Source organism: Miniopterus schreibersii (genome assembly GCF_964146895.1).
Source record: "Miniopterus schreibersii genome assembly, chromosome: 6".
In the NCBI taxonomy this organism is placed as follows: domain Eukaryota; kingdom Metazoa; phylum Chordata; class Mammalia; order Chiroptera; family Miniopteridae; genus Miniopterus; species Miniopterus schreibersii.
Window position 1 is genome coordinate 59,880,682 of NC_138107.1, and position 23,190 is coordinate 59,903,871.

The window sequence follows — 23,190 nt, forward strand, 5'->3', positions numbered from 1 at the left end:
AACTGTGAGCAGACAGTCCACCTCGGCGCCTAACCTGGTTCCTGCTACGAACAAGACCAGTCCAGCCTCTAGAGTTGCCTTGTCCAGCACAGTGCCCTAGTTACCTAGGGATTCTGGGAGCCTCTCTGATCATCTTTCAATGAATTTCCTTCTGCTTAAGTTGGCTAGAGTAGGATTCTTTCACTCAACCTTTTATGGCACATCCAACATGAACCTGAAGGTGTCTCCTACAGGTCACTTAATGTTGTATAGGTCAGTGTGTGAATATTTAACAAAAGCAAATCCCTCTTTTCAAAGCTATACCTCTTAAATATTAAGGTTATTTCTAAGTGGTGAGGAGGGAATTTCATTATATATGTTTTACAACAGAAGAACACATGTTTTATTAGTAAGAATTTTTAAATTAAATTTATTGGGGTGACAATGGTTAATAAGATATAGATTTCAAGTGTAATTTCCATGATACATGATCTGTATAATGTATTGTGTGTCCACCACCCAAATACTGATAAGAATTTGGAAGTGAGAGCCTGGGCTCACACCCTGAATTATGGTAATTTTTCCAGGCAAATTACTATCTAATCTTGCTGAGTTTTAGCTTCCTCACACACTAATAATAGAACTTGTCTCACAGAACTATTTTGAAGATAAAACTAATTAATACATGGAAAATACTAAGACTACCTAACACAAGGACCCAATCAATATTACATACGACTATGATACAAAATCAATTTCTGAAACATGGTAAGAAATACAAAACCCACAATGCAAACAAGATATTTTTTGAAATAATTTCTAAACAGTGAATCACTAATGATATAATGTAGACATTTTAGAAACTAAAAGTTGAGTATTTAGACAATTCACAGATCCGTAAGTTACATTAAGGAGTTTAATATCTGAATTTGGAAATAAAATTCCACAAGCACTGAAATGTTTAATTCGTCAAGGAATCTTCTCAGCTGTAAAAACTTGAGATGCTTGTCTCCTGGCCTTAAAAGAAAATTAAAAAAATTGTTAATTGTAAGCAATAAATCAATTAACTAGAATATATATTATCATTCTGATATTTAAAAAAGAAAATCTATATATTTTTTCAAAATAATGAAAATTTCTTAAGGAACATTACAATTTTGAATTTAAGAAATTAGGAATAAACATTTTTAAATCCAAGTCATAAAAAAATTAAATAAAATTCCAGATAAAGACTAAACAGAAAGAAGTAAAAAGAAAGTATCATTTAAAAAAATGGAATAATAAGCCCAAAGTAAACATGCAGCAGGCTCACAATCAGAGAAGGGCAAAACAGAAAGGAGAAATAGACGGCTATGAACAGAGAAAGCTTTAAGAAAATTATCTTATACATTATGGCCTTAAAAATGCCACCTTAAAAAATGTCAATGTCTGTGTTATTTTTACAACTTGAGTTACAAATCTAGGCATATTATACCAAGCTAAAACAAAGCTAAATCAAGTTAAGAGTATAACATGGAAACAGAAATGTAATTTAACTAAAACATAACAAAATGTGAAAAGAATGAAAGAATATGGCTATTAAGTGGATTTGTATTTATTTTTTCACTTAATTTCATTAGGAGGTTTTTAAAAAAATAAGTATACTCCAACATCTAGAATAGAATTTTAAATTAATACTCAAAATATGTTTATGGCAGAAATTTCTTATGGTAATTATAAGACAGTTAGCAGGATAAAAAATTTTTGAAGAACTGATTTTACCCCTTGAATAACAGCCACAGTTATTAAAATATTATAATTAATTTAAATACCCAATGCAATTTGGGTATTTAAGTCACTGCAAAGAAACTTAAACAATCTGTGCCTTTATACTCCGCACTGTGAGGTAAAAAGATTACTACCCTGGCGCTCTCTCACTTTAAACAATGCTAGTCCTTTCCCCCATGATCCTATCCTCCATAAATGCTCCTCATTAGTCCACCCTTCCCTCTTTAGAGGGAACAAATCAACGTGAAGTACTTGGATGGGGAAACTTTTTTCTTTAGGATTCTGAGAACTACACATTTTCTAAACTTGGTATGCTACCACATAGCTCTTTCATACCAAGTGGAGGGTTTGCAATTCCTGAATATTTTTCTGTAATGAACCACTCATCACTTCACTGCAAGAGATAAAGAGGCAACTGTACTGAAGTTAAATTCTAAAACTGTGTACATCCAACAAGCCCAAGTGCATGGCAAGAGCCTCAGAAATCACATGAATCACGTTTAATAAACAATATCTGTAAGATCGACATGGGTTAGGTTTCCTTGGATTAAGTTAGGTTTTTTTACCATATATGCTATATAGATTGTCATTTTTAATCACTCACTTGACATTAAAAATTAAATTATTTAATATAAATTAAGTATTTTTATGAAGCTCTGAGCAATTAAGTACCATTTAAAATGTTAAAATGTCCATTCCAGAAATTAAATGACATAAAAACAAACTATCTTTCCCAACTTAATGATATAGAGAATAAGGTGTTTGGAGATACAAAGGGATAATACTGACTTCAAGTAAAAATTTTAAACTCAAGTTCAACTTGTTTAAGCTTCGAATAATAAATATTTAGATACTTACAATTTTCTCCTCTGCAGTAAGAACACCCTCTACTGCCACTATCTGGTATTGCTTATGCTTTAAATTTCCCACAAATTTCCGAAGATGCTTGAGACTGCTAGCTTCTATGTCTTGCTTTAATAGTTTCTGCATTTCTCGAGAAGGACATCCAGGATCAAATATTAGTAAACATAACGTTCGGTTTTTTCTCTCTTCAATTCCAACAACTGTTCGACTATGACCTATCAAAAAATAAAATAACAGCTATATATATGTATCTATCTATAGTTACACATATAAATAACTACGTAACACACACACACTCAATAGTCTCTGTGTGTGCAAACGTGTATTTAGAATATAAGCATAGTTAGTCCCTTTGACATGGAGGTATCTGAGCTCTCTCACTCCTATGACACGAGAGTTCAGTTCTACTTCCTCACCTTCAGTTTTCCTTGGTTCAGTTTTAGTTTACTAAAGCCTTCACTACAAAAAGTCCTGCGCCATATACATTTCCTAATCCCTTCATCCTTCCTTTCAAAGTATCTCTGATGAAAGGATTTGAAGTTTACCTACCATAAGACAAAACTCCAAAGGTTCTAAAAGGTAAACCAAAGTAAATTTATACTATACCCTAGAATTTCAAAAGGGAGAGCTTAGCCTTTACAGCTTGTACTCCCAAATGATGAAACGCCTAACATTTACCTGTCCTCATTCCTGCCAATCCAGATCATCCATTCAACATATTTATCAAACATGCACGCACCAGGCGCTATTCCAGGCAGCCGGTGATACCGCGCAAGACGAACAAAACATTCCTGTCTTCATGGAGCTCACATCACAGTAGGAAGAAATACTCCATAAACAAGATAAATAAGTAAAGTATAGATTAGGCTCTATATGTAAAAAAATAAAGCAGGGAAGAGGAATAAGAAATGCCAGTGGCAGGGAGTTGGGATGAGATGATGTTTTAATAAGGTGGTCAGGGAAGGCCTCACTGAAGTGATATATAGGTAAAGGCCTGAAAAAAATAAGGGATAAGCCATAAAGGAAGAGAGAACCAGGCAGCCCTGAAGATACCAGGGATATCATTTTTCATTACCCAGGAATGGACTATAATGAAAATGTAACTATGAAAATCACACAGACTATTGTCATAATACTCTCCTCCTCTCCACGGTCAGAATCTTAACCTGTCCTAAAGCAGAAGCTAATTCGTTGTCTTATAAAGATATTCTTATAAATTACACTTATTATCTGAGTTGCACTAACCTTGGTGCTGCAGATAGACAGGAGGTTTAGATGTACACACTACTTTTGGACCCCCTTCCCTCTCTGAAGAATAATAGTTCAGTATCCATTCAAATAGGCGAGGGTGTGTACCCAAAGGACCAGTGGGCTTGTGAAAATCCACAATATGGCACCTAGAAAAAATGGACAGAATATTAGAGAATATTTTAAAAATCATTTTCATCAGTGGGGTTATCAAATACAAAAAATTCTTAGTTTAGAACTTCTTATATCTCATTTTCCTAAGAAGAAAAAAAATACAAATTTTATTATTTATATTAAAAAATGTCATTTATGAGGAAATAATTATTTGTAACTTCATAATAAAGTTGATGACTGACCTAGAAGTTATAAAAGATTTACTGACACAAAATCTCCATGAGTAGTAAATAAGGATTATACTTGATTTTTAAAAATCACCTACATATAACCTGAGACACAGCTTTTATTCTAAAGCCTCTGAACCAGATTATCAATTAAAAGCTTGCTTCTAATTCATTCCTCAACAGCCTTTCACATCTATTAAAAATATCCTGAATCTTTTTCCTGCCAGGTCTCAAATGCCAATAATAAACAAGAAAAGAATACCTGTAAAAATCAGAAAAACCTATATGTACCTCCATCTATACATCTATCTATTGCTCTCCTCTTTGGCACCAGACCCCGGTGGTATTATTTCACCAAGAGGAAGCCAACCTTGAATTAACAAAATTATTTTAACCAGAAGCACTGTTTACACTCTTCAAAAACTATTTTTAAAAGGTCAGGTATAAACAAAAACAAGTAAAAGCTTTGTTTTCATTTAAAGTATAGCACAGATATCTGTCCTTGTCTCTGTTGGCAATAAAATCTCTAAATACTTCCAAATTGTAATGGTTGCTATCTTTAACTTCAGTAAGTTTAATATTGGTAACTTTGAAACTGATTACTACTGAGTTGTAAATATGGAAACGAAGTTTTGGAAAATTGTTAAAACAGTAGAAACCACTTTTGGCTTAGCAGTTGACTGCATGTTTATATTTAGAACAGTACCCAACAGAGTATAATTCATAGAGTGCAAAAAAAAGACATTCAAATAACTAGGAAATGAATTCAGGGCTTATTAATAAAAAGGCTTTATTGAAAGGAAGACTAAACCTTCTCAGGTACCAAGAAAATATATCAGGTATTTTAGATAGAAATTTTCCTTTCCTTAACATTTATTTAAGAGCTCAAACATGGCCTGGCTGGACGTGGCTCAGTGGTTGAACATCGACCTAGGATCCAGGCGATTGGGGTTCAATTCCTGGTCGGGGCACAGGCCCGGGTTGCAGGCTCGATCCCCAGTCTGGGGCGGGCAGGAGGCAGCCGATCAATGACTTTCTCATCATTGATGTTTCTCTCTCTCTCTCTCCCTCTCCTTTCCTCTCTCTGAAATCAATATAGATATATTTAAAAAAAAAAAAAAGCTCAAACATGATACAGTACATGTAATAGGAAAACAGACTGGCAAAAAGAAAAAAAGGGAAAAAGAAATTTAGAGGGCATGAGAATAGTTCTTTCAATTTAAATTATCCAAGAAAGTTATTATACACACATTGTTTTTTTATTAAAAATATTTTTACTTCTAAATCTACTCAATTAATATGGGAGAAATGATATAAAACACTGGCTAAATTACCTAGGAACAAACATAAAAGGAAATATGGAGTCATGAAGCTTAAGGTAAATTTTCCATTAAAGATGATCACAAGCATCTATCTCCTTTCCCTCCTGAAAGCCCAACAACATAATATGGTGGGAGAAAATTACGTAAATACCCAAGGACAAGGAGAATGGGACAGATGAGAAACTCATGGATTTATAAAAAATGGAAAGCTGCATAAAAGTGAATGCAAAGAAGTAAAGAAAACTGTCTTAAAACCCAAGGGCTGAAAGCGTTAGAGGCACAAGGTAGAGGGGAGAGTGGTAGTGGGGACAAAAATATGAGGTTAATTGGAAGTTTGTATAAAGAAGGCAAAATACTCCTCACCACCCTGCCACCCCCCACTCCACGGAGGCAGGAGCTGTAGCAGAAGAGTGGCCCCTGAGAAAAGGTCTCTGTCTGTACTGTTATCTGAGAGTTCCCCAACCAAATAGCAAGTTTCCACCTAAGACTCCTTAAATGAAGTCTGCTACTCAGTGAGTGCCATGCAATCCCACAGGACCTCCAATCAGCTTTTTAGTGCCTTGTTCCTCACTCTAGGAATAGACAATTAAGGATTTACAGAAGTTAGAATGCCTTCAAAACAGAAAAGACTAAAATAGATAGATATGAAAACAAATTAACATGGAGGAAACAGAAAAAGGCGAGGAACAGAAAGGTACAAAGTATTGGGAAAAAACTGTGCAACCATAAAAGAATACCATCCTATGAAATTACCCCTTGGAATTAAAAACATGACTGCTAAAATAAACATTTCAAGGAGCAGTTGGGAGATAAAGTTGAGTGAATCTAGACAGTAAAACAAAAAGCAAATATAAAAAATAAGACATGACCAATACACTTACAGTTAACCTCTGAGCTCTTACTACATTCTGATCATAGTTCCAAGCACTTTATTATCTCATTTAATTATCACTATAACTCTATGAAGTAGTTACTATTTATATGTTCTTTTATCAATGGTGGAATTAAGACAGAAATACCCTATAATCAAAATAAATAAGGGTACAGACAAGTTAAGTCACAGAGCAGGTAGTTAGGAAAGCCAGAAGTAATTGCAGGCACCTGACTCCAAAGTCCAAGCTTTTAAACACTATCCTGAGATCTTACAACTCACCATTCTAGATTCGAAAGGAAAAACAAATGCCTACACAATGTATCAAAGCCCCACATTCCCAGTGAAATTTCATAATGTCAGGGCTAAGAGAAAATGCAAAAAACTTCCAAAAAAAAAAAAAAAGTAGGTTATACATTCAGGAATGAGAATCTGGTGGCATCTTACCATTGCAATAGTAATACCTACTGATCACTAGAAGTCAAGAGAGTAAAAACTAAATATGATCTGAAAGTGATTTTGAATTTAGAGAAATATAGCCAACCAAAGTATCATTTAAGTAATAGGGACTAGGGACCCTTTCTTAGGAAGCTGAAGAAGAAAGTGTTCAAGCAAAAGAGAGTAATCCACAAAAGAGGGTAATCCAAAAAAGAGGAAGACAGGGAATCCAGGAAAAAGCCAGTCTCCAATTCAAGAAAACAGTGAAGAAACACTATGTGGTTAGTTCCGGAGGGGATCTAGAAGGCAAATAATCCAGACCGGAGCAAAGAGGATAGATAGCTTCAAGAAGGAGGCATCCAGGAATAGGAGTGCTTCATATTACATGATAGCGAAGTGTTTACAAAAACTTAAGACTATGATGCAGCCAAACAGTAAAAGGGAAAAGGAAAGGCAATTTTCAACTCAAGGAAAAGTATTTTAAAATAAAATCAGCAATAATATTTATACAGTCATGATGTAAACTCTAACTTTAACTTAATAAAAGCAGAAATTTAACCATGTTAGAAAGATTGAGGGCGAACAGGTGGGAGATATAAGGGGAACGCAATAGATAATGTCTAAAACTGATGAAACCAAGAAAAAGTCACAAAAGCATATTATTTAATACCAATGGCAGTGACAGCTGCCTCTGAGAAACAGGACTAGAGAACAGAGAGGAGCATGAGACAGGGAATGAGTTGCTGATTTTCATTATAAACCTTTCAGTGCTACTTAAAGGTATTTTATTTTTTAACTATCGCTTTGATAGAAAAGAAAAAAAAACACACCAAAAAACCCCAGAAACAATAAAACCTCCCAGATATGACAATAATACAAACTTGGCATTTTAGGTACATACTTTACCCTTAGGGAGGTCAGAAGTGTATATATTTCACATGCTCCGATCCAGGCCTTTGTTCCCTGTAACCTGTCATTAAGTTGGGAGGCTCCCTGAGGATCAAAACCTTCCCTCCATGCATCTTCAATCATAGACTGAATTTTTGGAATACAAGGAACTGGCATACCTAAAATCATACAAGCAAACCTGTTACATGACAGTTATTAAAGTGCTGAATAATATCATTTAGCAGTAAACCACTTACTCAAGAGGAATCTACAACAGTTTTTAAGACAGTTATTCACGACATCTTCTGTTGTATCAGTTTCTCTTCCTCCAACCAGAATTCAAGTTTTTAATGTAAATATCCACTAAAGTATTTCTTTATCAAAGCCATTAATTGTCCCTACTATATATTAATTAATGTACAGCATTTACTCTAGAGAGTTATTCCTGACATTTTCTATTGTATCAGTTTCTTAATGTAAATATCCAAAATACTTATTCATTAAAGTTATTAATTATGCCCACTATATATTAATTCCATATCATATATACTTTATACGATGACAAATTCAAAGTATTGCACTTCACATACCTTTCAAGCAATCATCATAAGCATCATTTTGTAATAATGATGACAGTAGCATTTGGAAGTTTCTGTAACCACAACCCCAACCTTTGTCACCAAAAGATGAATGAAAGTGATCCACTGCTGCAGAAAGCCACACACGCCTCTCATCTGTGGCAGCATTCTGGTAATACCTATAAAGTGCTTCAATAATTCCTAAAGTAGAAAAGAGATTGAGAAGATTTGGAAGAATTGGTTACTTTCTAATATATTTCTAATATTAATCTGTCTCCCAGATCTAAATTCTGTCAATTCCATCTTCTTTATCTTTTTACTGATATAACCTTAGCTCAGGTCCTACTTTGCCATTACATCAATCACTTCTGAACTTCAAGGCAGCTTATCAAAAGGACACAGTATATTTTAGGGCGGTGTTCTGTAATCTTTTGTATTTATATTTATTTTAAATTACATATATCAGTTGTTCTATAGTAACTCTAAAATATATGAACAAATAGAAATTAAACAATGAAACAAATTAAAAACAAACAGAAGTTCTAATATTTTCTTCCTGTATACCCGAATGAATCATATTATGGATTTCCTGGGATCTCCTATTCCACACAGAAATCTTTTTACATAGAGACCCTTAGAGAAGTAAAAGTGGAGAAAGTACAGATTCATTAAATGGTACTAAGATAAATAAGCAATAAGAAATTTAAGTATTGTTATAAATAAAGGGAAAATATTTGATCCATACCTTCTCTCTCTCACACACACAGACACAGACACACACACACACACAAATAAATTGCAAGTGGATTAAAGTTAAAATATGAAAAGCAAAGTATAAATTTTGAAAAAATATAAAGAAATATGTTTATGACCTCAAAGATGGGGGAGTTTCTTAAACGACACTAAGGATACAAATAAAGAAAAAAATCAAGAAATTTGATTACGTTCAAATTTAAAACTCTGTTTCAAGACACTATGTACAAAACATTAAAAATGGAACTGCCATATGATCCAGTGATTCTAATCCAAAACACTAATTCAGAAGAATATATGGAAGATATGGAAGTAGTCCAAGTGCCCATCAACAGACGAGTGGATAAAAAAAGGGTGGTACACATATACAATGGAGTATTACTCAGCCATAAAAAAGAATGAAATCTTACCACTTGTGATAACATGGATGGACCTAGGGGTGTTATGCTAAGTGAAATAAGTCAGTCAGTGAAAGACAAATACCATGTGATTTCACTTCTATGTGGAATCTAAAGAGCAAAATAAATGAACAAAGTTGACACAAACTCATAGATACAGGGAACAGACTGATGATAGCCAGAGGGGAGGAGTTGGGGGACTGAGTAAAAAAGGTGAAAGGATTGAGGAGTACAAATTGGTAGTTATAAAATAGTCATGGGGATGTAAAGTATATCATAGAGAATATAGTCAATAGTATTATAACTATGTATGGTGCCAGGTGGGTATTTCAAATATTGGAGAGACCACTTTGTAAAGTATGTTTGTGTAACCACTATGCTGTACACCTGAAACTAATACAAAATAACACTGAATATAATTGAAATTGAAAAATAAAATTAAAAAAATAAACATATCAATTTAAAGGCAAATTATTAGACATGAAGAAGATATTTATACCTCATAAAACCAACAAAGAATTAGAATTCTGAATTCTTAGAGGAGTCCCACAAATTAGTAAGAAAAAGAAAAACAGCCCAGCCGGCGTGGCTCAGCAGTTGAGCATCAATCTATTATCCATGAGATCATGGTTTGATTCCCAGTCAAGGCGCATGCCAAGGGCTGCAGGCTCGATCCCCAGTGTGGGGAGTGCAGGAGGCAGCCGATCAATGACTCTCTCATCACTGATCTCCCTCCCTCCTTCCCTCCCTCCCTCCCCCAAAAAAGGAAAAAGAATGAGGAAAAAATACTGAACAATATGGCATGCCCACTTTGAAACGTTCTATAATGTATAAAATACACATTGTATTTTGAAGGATGTACAAATACTGCAAAATATCTCATTAATAGTTTTTTTAAGTGCTGATTACATTTTAAAATATTATGAACCTGATGGACTTAAAATTAATTTTACATGGTCCTTTTTATGTTATCTAATGTGACTACTGAAAATTTAAAATTATCTATGTGACCCACTTATATTTCTATTAGATGGCACTGGTCTAGAACATAGTAAGCACTTATCAGAAACTTTTTTAAAAGGTTCATTTTCAAATACGAAGTAAATTAACACAATATAAAAGTGAATTATTTACTGTAAAAACAGAAGTTTAGAAGTTTCAATGCAACACATTTAAAAAAATTATTTGAATCATTTCACCTAAACCTATATAAACTGTGGGCTATGAAAATCAGGCAAAATTCAAGGAATTCTGCTTATTGCTCTGATTAGACTATTAAAACCATGATTTTGATGTTTAAGAACTCACCAGAAGTTTTTGTTTTTCCATCATCAATACCAATAGCTAGTGATTCCATCATATCAGCTTTTCTTCTGTGAAACTCAGATGGAGGCATTCTTCCACTATTTACTTCTCTCTCCATACTTCGTAGTAGCTGTTGTTTGTACCCTCCAGAATTATCTAAACCATATTGTCGCTATTGAACATAAAAACAAATAACTTAATTTTTATGTCCCTTTACCCTCAGTGAGGAAGGAAACTTGCAGTTTTATTCATCTGGAAACATTCTGGTTGACAGACTTTTATGGAAGTCAATTTGAAGATTTTTATGAAAAATAAATCACACACACACAAAATCCCTGAATAATAGCCTTCTCTACAAACAATGATCATGGCAAGAGACTTGTTTTCCTTGTATTAGGGAAAGCAGAGAATTCTGTCTTCCTACTAAAAGTACTGTAAAAAGCAGATGAGTTCTGAACATTCTGCTGATTTTTGGAAGGAAATCTGTCCGTACTTGTTATGTGGTTCCCAGGCTAGCCTACAAAGGCCTACTTAATTCATAATTCATTCAGGCATTCATTCTACATAGTAAATGAACCATGTTTTTACACATTGAACAGAGAATCTCAAAAAATATGTATAATGCAGCCTTCTTGGAAAAAGTGTCTGAGATCTAAACAACTAACTTGCAAAGTTACAAAACAAATTCAACTTTAATACTGGAAACTTTTGTATTTATAATGTCCAAAATTACATAAGGCAAGACGACTTGGGGAAAAAGCCAACTTTCTTTCCTCTTTTGAATCCTGGTGGGAAAATATTTTTCACGTAAATGAATCACCAATGAGAAAAATAGCCAAAGTTAGATATTCCAAAGTGAGAATTAAATTTTCTCACACATTGCCATGCCTGAGATGTCTGAGAAAAACGTCAGAGGCCAAATAAGTTTGGGAAAATTATGATATGCACAATGCACATTAGTATATAAAAGGATTTGATAAGTCCTGAAGTATACAACCTATTCTTTTATTTTTCAATTACAGTTTACTTTCAATATTATTCTGCATTAGTTTCAGGTGTACAGCATAGTGCTTAGACAGTGTATACTTTACCAAGTGCTCCCCCTGCTATTTCAAGTACCCACATGGCAACATATATAATGATTACTATGTTACAATACTATATTCCCTACTTTACATTCCCATGACTATAACTACCAACTTGTATTTCTTTTTTAAAAAATTAATCTTTATTGATTTCAGAGAGAGGAAGTGAGAGGGAGAGATAAAGAAACACCAATGATGAGAGAGTCATTGATTGGCTGCTTCCTGCACACCCCCAACTGGAGAACAAGCCCAAAGTCCGGGCATGTGCCCTGACCAGGAATCCAAACCCAAATCTCCTGGATCCTAAGTTGATGCTCAACCACTAAGCCAAGCCGGCTGGGCACCAATTTGTATTTAATCCTTTTACCTTTTTCAACTAGTCTTCAACCGCCCTGCCCTCTGGCTATCATCAGTCTGCTCTGTTTCTATGAGTCTGTTATTTTGCTTGTTCATTTATTCTGCTCTTTAGATTCCACACATAAGTGAAATCCTATGGGATTTGTCTTTCTCTGATGGATTCCTTTCACTCAGCATAATACCTTCTAGGCCCGCCCCCGCTGTCACAAACGGTAAGATTCCGTTCTATTTCACAGCTGAGTAATATTCTATTGTATACATGTCCCACAGCTTTCTTACCCACTCATCTACCGATGGGCACTTGGGTCGCTTCTATATCTCATTTATTGTAAATAACACTGCAATGAACATAGTGGTGGCTGCATTCTTTCAAATTTGTGTCTTGGGTTTCTTCAGATATATATCCAGATGTGGGATCGCTGGGTCATAAGGCAGTTCTATTTTTAATTTTTTAAGGACCCTCCATACTGCTTTCCACAGTGGCTGCACCAAACTGCATTCCCACCAACAGTGCACAAGGGCTCACTTTTCTCCACATCCCAGTCAACACTTGTTTGATTTGTTGATGGTGCCATTCTGACAGGTGTGAGGTGATACCTCCTTGCGGTTTTAATTTGCATCTCTCTGATGATTAGTGATGTTGAGCATCTTTTCATATCCAATTGGCCATCTGTATATCCTCTGTGGAGAAGTGTCTATTCATATCCTCTGCCCATTTTTAATTGGATTGTTTGGTTTTTGGGTGTTGTGTTGTATGAGTTCTTCATATATTTTGGATATGAACCTCTTTAACTGAATACTTTCAAATTTACTGGATTATAAACCCTTTTTATCCACATATTATCCTATTAAGACATACAAAAACAACATTTAACAACTCTGTGAGTATTACTAGCACAGATGATATCATAGTCCACTGCAAATTAGGAATGAAAAGTATAACAATCTATTAAACATCTAAAGGCATTAAAAATATAAAAGATGTTGCCAGTTTTGTTGAACACCACCACCCACCTAACAAAGTTTCAAATATCATCAAAAACATTTTCCATTAAAAATGGTTCTAAATGCCTGAATTGCAACCACTAAAAGAATTTAAGATCAGACAGGAGACATTAATTGTAAATTTCTTTTTTAAGTATCTTTAGAAACATTTAAATTATGAGTCTAGTTTCTTAATTTGCCCCATCAACTTAACATAGGTTTGAATCCAAGCTTTACTTTTTTTTAAATATATATTTTTAAAAAATATATCTTTATTGATTTCAAAGAGAGGAAGGGAGAGGGAGAGAGAGCGATAGAAACATCAATGATGAGAGAGTTGTCATTGATCGGCTGCCTCCTGCATGCCCCCGACTGGAGATCGAGCCAGCAACCAGGGCATGTGCCCTGACCTTGAATAGAACTGCAATCTCCGGGATCCTAGGTCGATGCTCACCTGCCAAGGCACGCCTGGATGGGCCCAAGCTTTACATTTAATACTGCCTGATCCTGAGCAAGTTAAGATACTTAAGCACTATTTGTCTCCGTTTTTCCTTTGTAAAATAAAGGAAAAAAAGAAAGAAAGCTTAAGGTAATTTCTTCATAGAGTGTGGTGAAGATTTTGGGATCTGATATATAAAGTGCTTACCCTAGTGGGTGATCAGAATGAGTACTGACAAAGGTGCCTGTTAGGAACTGTAATATTTAGAATTCAGTCTTGACGGCATGTCGGAAAATGAAGAAGAATTCTACCAAAACAAAATAATGTATAATTGTAATCTCTGTACCTGCAGCTTCTGAAATCCTTCCCTTTCTTGCCTTGATTCTTCAGATCTCCTCTTTCTGTCTTCTTCTTGCTGAAGTTGGTGAGCCAATTCTAGATCTCTAGAACACTGGATTCGATCCATGCCTATCAGATATTTTTAGCGTTTAGAATAAAATAACTACTGAAATCAAAAATTATTTAGTACATGTTAATGTATATTTTTAAAAATTGAGTAAATGCTATTACTTTGCCTGTGGTTTATGCCTATGATGTCACACAAAAAATAAGTGCAAAGCCAGCAGAACTTAAACTACTCTGTAAGGGTATAACCTTCATTCATATTACTAATATTCACTGAGTGTTTAGGCTGTGACAAGGAGTTTTCATTAATTATCTTATTTGGATCCTTGTCACAACATTAGGAAGAAACCTTCTGAAGAAACGAAAACTTACAGAAATTAAGCAACACCCTTCATTGGTGTTCCTTTTTTAACACAAATCAGATAGACTGGTTTTTGAAAAAAAATTGTGGGAAGAGGAAGGAAATACTAGAGCGTAAAAATATGTTTGCAAAATACAGATATTAGATCATGCAGATATTTAGTCTCGCCCAAACAAATAGTGCAACTCTGCAACATCTACCCGTTTCCTCTCTATCCAGTGATCCACAGATCCATTAGCCAGTGGCTTCTGGCTAGTATCTTATCTTCTTGATCTCCCAAATTGGTGGTTTAATTATGTATTTGACTACTCTTTCTTTCCTTTCAAATCTCTCAGCCTCCACCATAGCTTCCTATTTGGTCCCCACTTCTATTGTTGGAAACATGCAATTCACAACTGATATGTAGTGTACTTCTGAGGCTATCTACAGTACTCAGACCACATCTTTCTCTCATTACCCACTTTAGGCTTACAGAATAATTTATGCACCCATACAAAGCCTACCATAAACAAAGTAAGAATTATCAGATACTCAGCTCCAGAGGGTGATTCTTCCACAGTAGTTAGTAGAACCAACAGAGTACAAAACTGTTCCATCTTTGCTACAGTAATTCTCATCTTGGGATGAGTCTGAGTGAGCAGGTAATGCTATCTGTCCATGGAAATAATTGGTACTACAATCACTGACACTGGACACTAAAGGCCCTGCATTAACAGGTGGTATCTAAATGCCTTAAAAAACTGAAATCTATTAGAATACAATTGGTTTCTCTTAGGGTCTAAGTTATATTGTTTTAGTGGGACTGTGCAACTCATATAGTATTTTTCCACTTCTAAGTCACCATACTGATTACTTAAACAATAGCACATTAAAAAAATAGGAGACAGAGGAAAACTTTCATAGAGTCACTTATAAAACTAGTAAGGGGTAATGTAAGAAGCTGGGCTAGCAGCTGGAAAGGCACTTGAAAAAGTTTTAATCGTATAGTTCACACTCTTTAAAATTTATATGTGCTATATGGCAGCTTCCTAGTTCATCAACAACTTTGGCTGAGCAAATGCTAAATTCAGTTACTTCTAGCTTCTGAAAAAATGGCCTCAACTTACAAATCAAACAGATTTTTAAGACTGCACAATATTTCATTGCCTTCTCAACACTGGTACTCTGGGGCAAAACCCTGGATGCACACCTCTAGTTCAGCTGTTGGTCACAACAGTTTATTCTTCAGAATTTTTCTGTGAAAAAACCGTTTTTAAAAAGTTAGAATTAGATTCAAATTCTTTTAAGGGACAGATTTACTTTTGACCAGTATCCCTTTTCCCCACCTCTGCATCACTAGTCTAAAAATTACATGTGTCCTAGGAAGTAAAAAGTAAATAATGACATTCTTATTTTTAAACACATAAACATACCTTGTCTAAAGCTGCTTTCTTCCAAATGCAAGTCCACATGTTCCTGGAGAATATGGTAATTGGAACAGATGAGCCCACACATAGGGCAGTCATACAGTGGTTGATCACAGTCTGTATTAGAGATACAATTCAATTGGTTTTATTTTTGAAACTTTTAGATTTTCACCCCAAGTCAAAGACTGTTTTGGTTTCATACCAAAGAATTTCTACAACTTGAAATGTCGAGTGTTTGAAAGTTCCTCCTCTGAGGATTTGAAGCCACAGTTTAGACGATATAAATTTACAGACATGCTCCAGCATCCTCTTTTCCTACTTCCATCTGCTTTATTTTTAACCAGCACATAAGAGGTTTTTCTCAGTCACTTGAAAATTTAAAAACAAAAAGGAAAAATTGGATGCAGCACATGCACTTTCCCTTTAGGAAAGAGCTTGGAAATATTCAGTTATATTATCTGTCTGATAATAATAAAGCTACAGAGCACACCAAGATGAGCGAAAGCACTAAATGTTTTCCTTTCAGTTCTGAGATATAACTGACATCTGGCGCTATCTAAGTTCAAGGTGTACAGCACAATGACCCGATTTACTCATATTATGAAATGATCACTACAATAAGTTCAGTTACTGGAAGTTCAGTTACTTAGTTTGAACAGTGCTGAGAATTTAGCCTCTAAAGATCATATAAAAAGAAGGAAAAACATGTTTTTTTCCCTTGTGATGGGAACTTTTAGGGTTTACCCTCTTAGCAACTTTTAAATATAGCATACGGCAGTGTTAGCTATAGTCATCACATGCTACATTACATCCCCTGAATTTATTTATCTTAAAACTGAAAGTTTGTACCTTTGGCCACCTACATCCAATTTCCCCATCATTCATTCCTGCTTCTAGTAATCATAAATCAAATATCTTTTTCTATGAGTTTGGGTTTTTTATTTTTTAGATTCCATGTATAAGTGAGACTGTACAGTTACTTGATTTTTATGTCTGACTTATTTTACTTAGCATAATGCTATCAAGGTACAACCATGTGGGTACAAATGGCAGGATTTCCTTTTCATAGCTGAGTAATATTCCATTGTACTTATGTACCACATCTACTATCCACTAACCTCCTTAAATAAATAAAAGCTTTTTATAATTGGATTTAAAGCCATTTTTCTATTTCTAGGGTCAAGATGTGACTGAGCATAAGCACTAACCTTTCTTACCACTATAATAAAAGAAAATATTAACAAACACTGAGATCTATAGTCAAAACAAGAAAAGTAGAAAGGAAAATTAAAATGGTAGGTAGGAGCCAGTCTAGATAATGGCCTTTAGAGGCTCAATTCTCAGCACTGTTCAAACTAAGTGGTGAGATTCAGAATTCAAGCATTTAGCATAAAGCTAGATATTGGGATCATTCTACCTAGTTGGGAGCAAGAAATCAGAGTTGATCCCTCAAATAGCACTGCAGGCAGGTAAGTGCAGTTTGTCCAGGAGAGAAGAAGTGACACCTCTGCCAGACTAAGACCTGGCCCATACTGGACACTGAAGAGAAACCCAGATACACAGAGTGAAAGCACTGAGCAATCCAGACATTTAAGGTTTGGTTTGGAAGTGGAATAACTATGTTCAGCAAGTAGCTGAGACTCCTGTGCAGCTGTTTATTTCTGTGGACAAAATGAATGTGACTGGTTTCATTTTTATTGGATTAACTGACTTTAAAACTGAACTAAGTCAATCTGATATATTTGATCAGAGTTTGCAATCAAGTCTTAAAATTAGTTGATATAATCTACAGTGGTGAATATGGAAACTAAGGTATAGAGCTACCCACTGATGTCCTCTCCAAGGTGAAGTTTATTCAAAAGAAGAAATGACTTCAACAACAGTTAGATGAAATCAGCTAGGATACAGATAAGTGCTGTTTTGGAGATAAAGGCACACTAAAGGCTTTGGAAATGGGAGCTGTTAAGAGATTCTAACCGTTGATGAAAATCTTGATATAATGTTATGTTTCTCATTGCCAAGGCACAGAAGAGGAGTAACTTCTCTAACTGGAGAACAAGAGAAGTATAAGTTTCATTTTCATAGACAGGATAGAAATATGAGCTGACTGGGAACATGCCACTGTTGGAATGGTTTGCTAACAACTATAAAACATTTGGAGCTACCCTGGAAATAGTCACAGATAATTCACAAGCATCCCAGTTCATGAAAGAATGTGTAGGAATTAGAGTTATCCTGCAGTACCAAGTAGACTTCCAGGGAATGGAATACCAAGAGGAAACCATTGTTTTTTACCTGGATGAATGCCAGGTAGTTTTCAGGGTTCCTGCAAAACGTGCTTCACCCTCCTGCATCCAACCCAAGGAGCACACCCATGGTGGAATCCAAATAGATCCCTGCCTTACAATCGGAACATTTCCAAAACTTAATCCATGAGCATTAGATATCGAAAAGAAAAGAAAACCAGACCCAACTCTACACTTTGGTTTGTCATGGTGTTAGCATAGCAGCCTATAACTAAGTTCCTAAATGCCACTTTGAACCAATTTAAAAAGAAATCCAGTTTTTACTTCTATTTGATGGTGAAATTGGTTGCTCTCATCTTTTATGGGGAAAAAGATCTTTTTAATCTTCATACATAGAAGCAAAAATACATTCAGTGCTCTAAATCTTCACAAACAGAATTAACATCATAAGAAAAAGAAATGTTAGAAATAAAAAACACACCAACAGAAGTATTTGATGGGCTCATTACCAGGCTGGACATGGCAAAAAAAAAGAATGTAAGAGTGTCTGAACTTGTGGATATGACAAGGAATATTTCCCAAACTGAAAAGAGAAAAAAGACCAAAAAAAAAAAGAACAAAATATCTAAAGAACTCTTTAAAAATCAACAGTAAGTAAACCAAAAACCAGATTAAAATATGGGCCAATGACCTTCACAGACACCTCACCAAAGATATACAGATGGTAAGTATGCATGTCAAAAGATGTTCATGTTATTAGGGATTTGCAAATTAAGATACTTCTAACACATATTAGAATGGCCCAAATTTGAAACACTGAAAACAAACACCAAATGCTGGCAAGAACTGAAATGAGAGTGCGGTCTCTGATCATAAGAGAATCAACTAGGACTCAATAACAAATAGTCAGAGTCCAAGACAGTCCAGATGCCCCTGGATTGGTGGTGTCTTTCTCCTCAGAAAGGCAATAAGCTACTCTCAATATGGCTGAAACATTTGTTAGCTGCATCCAAATTCTTTTCCATTATTGTATTTTATATTGCACCAATTGGAAATAAACATTGTTATAGATATAAACTTATTTTTAAAACATGGTTGCAATAATCTGATTTACAAACCAATTTTTAGGACACCGCATGTTAAACTGAGGCTAGTGTTGCTTATTATATAAAATGAACATTTTACCTTCTACTGGAGTGTCTAAAAGATTGGCATGCTTTGTTTTCACATGAGTTTCCATATCTTGAGTACAATCTTCTCTTTTTCCACAGAATGGACATTCAGGAGGACTATACATCGTCTCATATATTGATCCTTTTGTTTTGGATAGGTCACACTCTTTTTCCTTACTTTCCATGAGTCTTCTAGATTCAGTCAAATTCTCTGAATTAAAGGCTTTATGTTTTAAAGTACCATCCTTAGGCAGACTTTGAGCTGACATTTTTGAAAGATTAGATGCACAAGCTGAATGAACACTTGAATCAACTTCCATTCTATACTGTTGGGTGTTGTCCTTCTTGTTATCTGAAGTTCCATACTGTATTGTATTGATCCTCTCAAAGTTTCTTTCTCGTTCATTTTGCTCAAAATGAGCAGTTTCAATATGAAAACACATTTCATCATAATTCACCCCTGACAACTTGCAAAATGGACATGTAACTTCATTTTCCATGTGAACAATTAGGAGATGAGCCTTCATGTCTGGTTCTGAGGTTACTGTTTCACCACAAATGTCACAAGAAAGCATGGTACATCAGGGAGCTAGAAAAGAACACAGTAGTATTTTAAGTTAGAAAATAAGAGTTGAAAAAGAAAATGCATTTTATAAAATGACTTGAAACAATTAAATTCATTTAAAACTGGAGTACTTAGATGAAGACATTTTCAATGTACTGTACTTACTGTTCCTCAAATATAGTAAATTATTAATAAATCTCACCTAAAATGCCCGTTTCAATTTTACGAGTTTAATAAAACAAAGGCACTAATAATACAAGTTTAAATAATTTTTCAAATATTTCAAAAACTATGGTGTGAGGTACAGAAAAAGTAACATTTATAAAATCATCCAGGTAAGATAAATCAAGTAAAAAAATACAAAGAAGCCTTATCAACTGATCTAAGTACAGAAACTTAAACTTGTTAACAAAGAGAGTGTAAATAAACACATGTTAACAATAGCTCTTAATAGTTAAAGAGCTTTATAAATATCAAACTAGTTTAAGTATCATTATTCTCCATGGAGTAAGCCCTAGCTCAGATATGTCACTACGGGCAGAAAATGGTTAGCCAAAGTGCTGATCCAGTCAGGCTGATTCGAGAGTCAAGAGAACCGGATTATAATCTCAGGTTTCATAATTTTAAGTAAAACAGCCCACCTCTTTGAGGTTCGGTCTATAAAATGAGTTGTACTAAATCAGCAGGCACTTCTGAGTTCCGTGGCCTAATAAAGTACTAGCTACCGACAAAAGGTGATTTTGCTAAGAAATAATTTTTTAAAAAGCATTCACCTCCACAACCTTCATACTACAAACCATCGTTTAGCTACGGACTTAAAAATAAACAAGAAAAGAAAGATAAGGGAAGTATTCCCATTATTTAAATGAATTTATTTTTATAAGAAGTCCCTACGCTGTCCTTGTTTCTCTCATTTCCCTTATGACAAGTGAAAACGGTCCCTGGTTTTAGAAGGAAATTCCCCCAAACCCCTAGTGGAAAGACCGTCCCCCCGAGACTTGCTCCCGCCCGGCCGGGACAGGGCCAGCCACGGGAGACGCTGGACTCCCCGACCCCTAGGGTGCGAGCGGCGCGGGGCCGGCGCCACAGGCCGGTGGGTAGGCGGCGAGGGGGCGGCAGGGCCAGGGCGCAGCGAGGCCAGGTCCGCCCAGGTCCGCGCCAACGTCCCGAGGCAGGACTCGAAACCGGCTCAGCCGCGAACTGGGCCTAGGAAATGAAAGCTGGGACCGTCAGTTCCTACCACGGGCCGGCCCGGCGATCGGGCCACGGCGACGGCCACACTGCCGCAGGCCGCGCTTCTCTTGGGGTCCCGCAGGGGAAGCCGTCTGGCTACCCGCAGAGGAGCGTGCGCGGAGCCGATTACCTTTCCCGGCCTGAGAGACGAACGTAGGCCCTCTCCTCACCCGGAGATTCACAGTTAACCGACAAGTGAACCGGCGCCTCCCTAAGACTTCAGCCTCCAGACTCACATTCAAAAAGCATTTCCTCCGGCCCCGGAAGGGGAGGGCTCCCGGCATGCACGGCGCGCCGGACGGGGTCGCAGTGCATTCTGGAAGTGGTAGTCATTTCTCTCCTGCCGCCAGGGTCCCCGCACCCGGGCACCCTGCGAGAAACTCGGCTCTGACGTATTTCTGAACGAAAGGGCGGGTCCCAGGGCACTGCACGAGTCCACAGTATCCACTGACTAGGACCTGAGTGCGCATTAAAGTGCTGCTAGGTGTCACACTCCAACCTATGCTCTGCAGATGCAGGGGCTCTAAGACAGGTTCTTGCCTCAAGGTTACAAGATCACAGGTATCTTATTTCTATGGTTCCGTCCTTACTTCATTCAACAAATATTTAATGAGTGTCTATTTTAAAAAGGCATTCTGCATGGAACTGGAGCTGCAGCAGTAATCAAAGTACACAAAATCCAGGCCATTGGAAGCTTACGTTCTGAGGTAGAGAGGAAATGAACAAATAAATAAACTGATCGTGATAAGTGTTATGAAGGAAATAAAACTGGGTTATTTACAGAAAGGACAACTGTAGTTAGCAGAGGTCTTTCTGAGGAGGTGAGTGTGCTTATGAACAACCTTGTGCCAACAGGAGGAAGAGTATTCCAGGCAGAGAAAATAATAAGAACAAAGCCTCTAAGACTGGAGCAACAAGAACACTTTGTGACCTAAGCACACTGTTCTAGAAGTGGTTACAATGTGAGGTCAGATTTGTAGGCAAAAGTCAAATCGTGCAGGGCCTCATAGAAAACTATTGGAGTGTTTAAAGAGGGGAGTGGCATGGTCTGATGATGTACAATATATATTTTCAAAATCATTCTAGGTGCTGAGTAGTTAAACATGGCAAACTGAACTTGTACATTTATACACCATGCCTCTCAAAATCTACGAAAATGACAGGATAAAAATAATAATACAAATAACTGCAAATGAGATTTTAACAAAATTTGAAAGCTAGAAAAAGGGTGAATGTGTAGTAACTAGGTAGAGAAATCCACAAAAAACAAGTTAATTCATATACCAGACCCCTGGAGATGTTCAGAAATTCAGTACTAGGTACTTCTAAGAAAGATGTTAAATTTGGGCCTGAAAGAACATTTTGCTAAAATTCCGAATAAGGAGCAATTAGAACCCTACCTCCAGATGTCCTCCTGACATCATGAGGTTGCTAAGTGATTCATCCTTCCCTCCCAGACAGAACTCTACAGGTTTAGTTTATGAAGAAAATGAACCAGAGAGGCTGTAAAGTCAGAAATGCAGAGTTAAGGGTGAGGGTCAAGGTGTTGGACTGAAAATGGGAAATAATGAAAGCTAAGTACTGAATTATGAGGCCTCTAGCCATTTCCCCCTGTAACATTCTGATGTCTGATTTGTGTCTCCAGGTCAAGAGATTGGAAAATTATTTTCCAGGAAAACCATTGGTCCAAGAGAAAAGACCTACGGATAATGACTTGAAGAAAAATCCTCCAACGAATTAGCCAAGATCTCATTTTATCACTCTGTAGGGAGGCTGTCAGTGATTAAACAAGCCCCGCGCATACATGGGCTTTCAATAAATTTCTTTCGTCTCTTTCTCTCTTAAATATGGATACTCGAAAATCACCAGGCATTGGAGTACCCCCTGTGGCAGGAAATATGAAAACCAAAATGATCAAAAAGGGAAAAAACAAACTCTGAAGAAACAGAGACAGTGAATAAAGGAGAGGAAAAAATATTTCGAGGAAACTGCAATTAGTTTCTTCAGAGACAAGAAAAGATATTTAATCCCTGAATAAAAAATAGGAAATAGCTTTTGGGGTTAAAAAAATACAAAAGCAGGAATAGAGAGCTGGAAGATAACCAAAAACAAAAAGAACAAGAGATGGAAAACAGGAGCTTGTTAGGAATAGGAATCATGCTTTTTTTTCTTCCTTATATATTCT

At 36.0% G+C, this 23,190-nt stretch overlaps 1 protein-coding gene across 2 annotated transcripts; it reads right to left on the reverse strand.

Annotated features, from left to right (window-relative positions):
- Nucleotides 1-393: 393 nt before the first annotated feature.
- ZUP1 (zinc finger containing ubiquitin peptidase 1) lies at nucleotides 394-21,280 on the reverse strand. 2 transcript variants are annotated; one of them, XM_081141630.1, is made up of 10 exons: nucleotides 21,242-21,280; nucleotides 19,221-19,796; nucleotides 15,796-15,906; nucleotides 13,964-14,085; nucleotides 10,756-10,924; nucleotides 8,309-8,497; nucleotides 7,732-7,897; nucleotides 3,856-4,007; nucleotides 2,605-2,825; nucleotides 394-996 (listed from the first exon to the last, which is right to left on the reverse strand). In XM_081141630.1, the coding sequence occupies exons 2-10, from the start codon at nucleotides 19,780-19,782 to the stop codon at nucleotides 949-951; spliced, it is 1,740 nt and encodes a 579-aa protein (XP_080997756.1). In that variant the 5' UTR covers nucleotides 19,783-19,796; nucleotides 21,242-21,280; the 3' UTR covers nucleotides 394-948. The 2 variants fall into 2 exon arrangements, with proteins under 2 accessions (XP_080997756.1, XP_080997755.1); XM_081141629.1 differs by having other exon boundaries at nucleotides 21,136-21,267.
- Nucleotides 21,281-23,190: the final 1,910 nt, after the last annotated feature.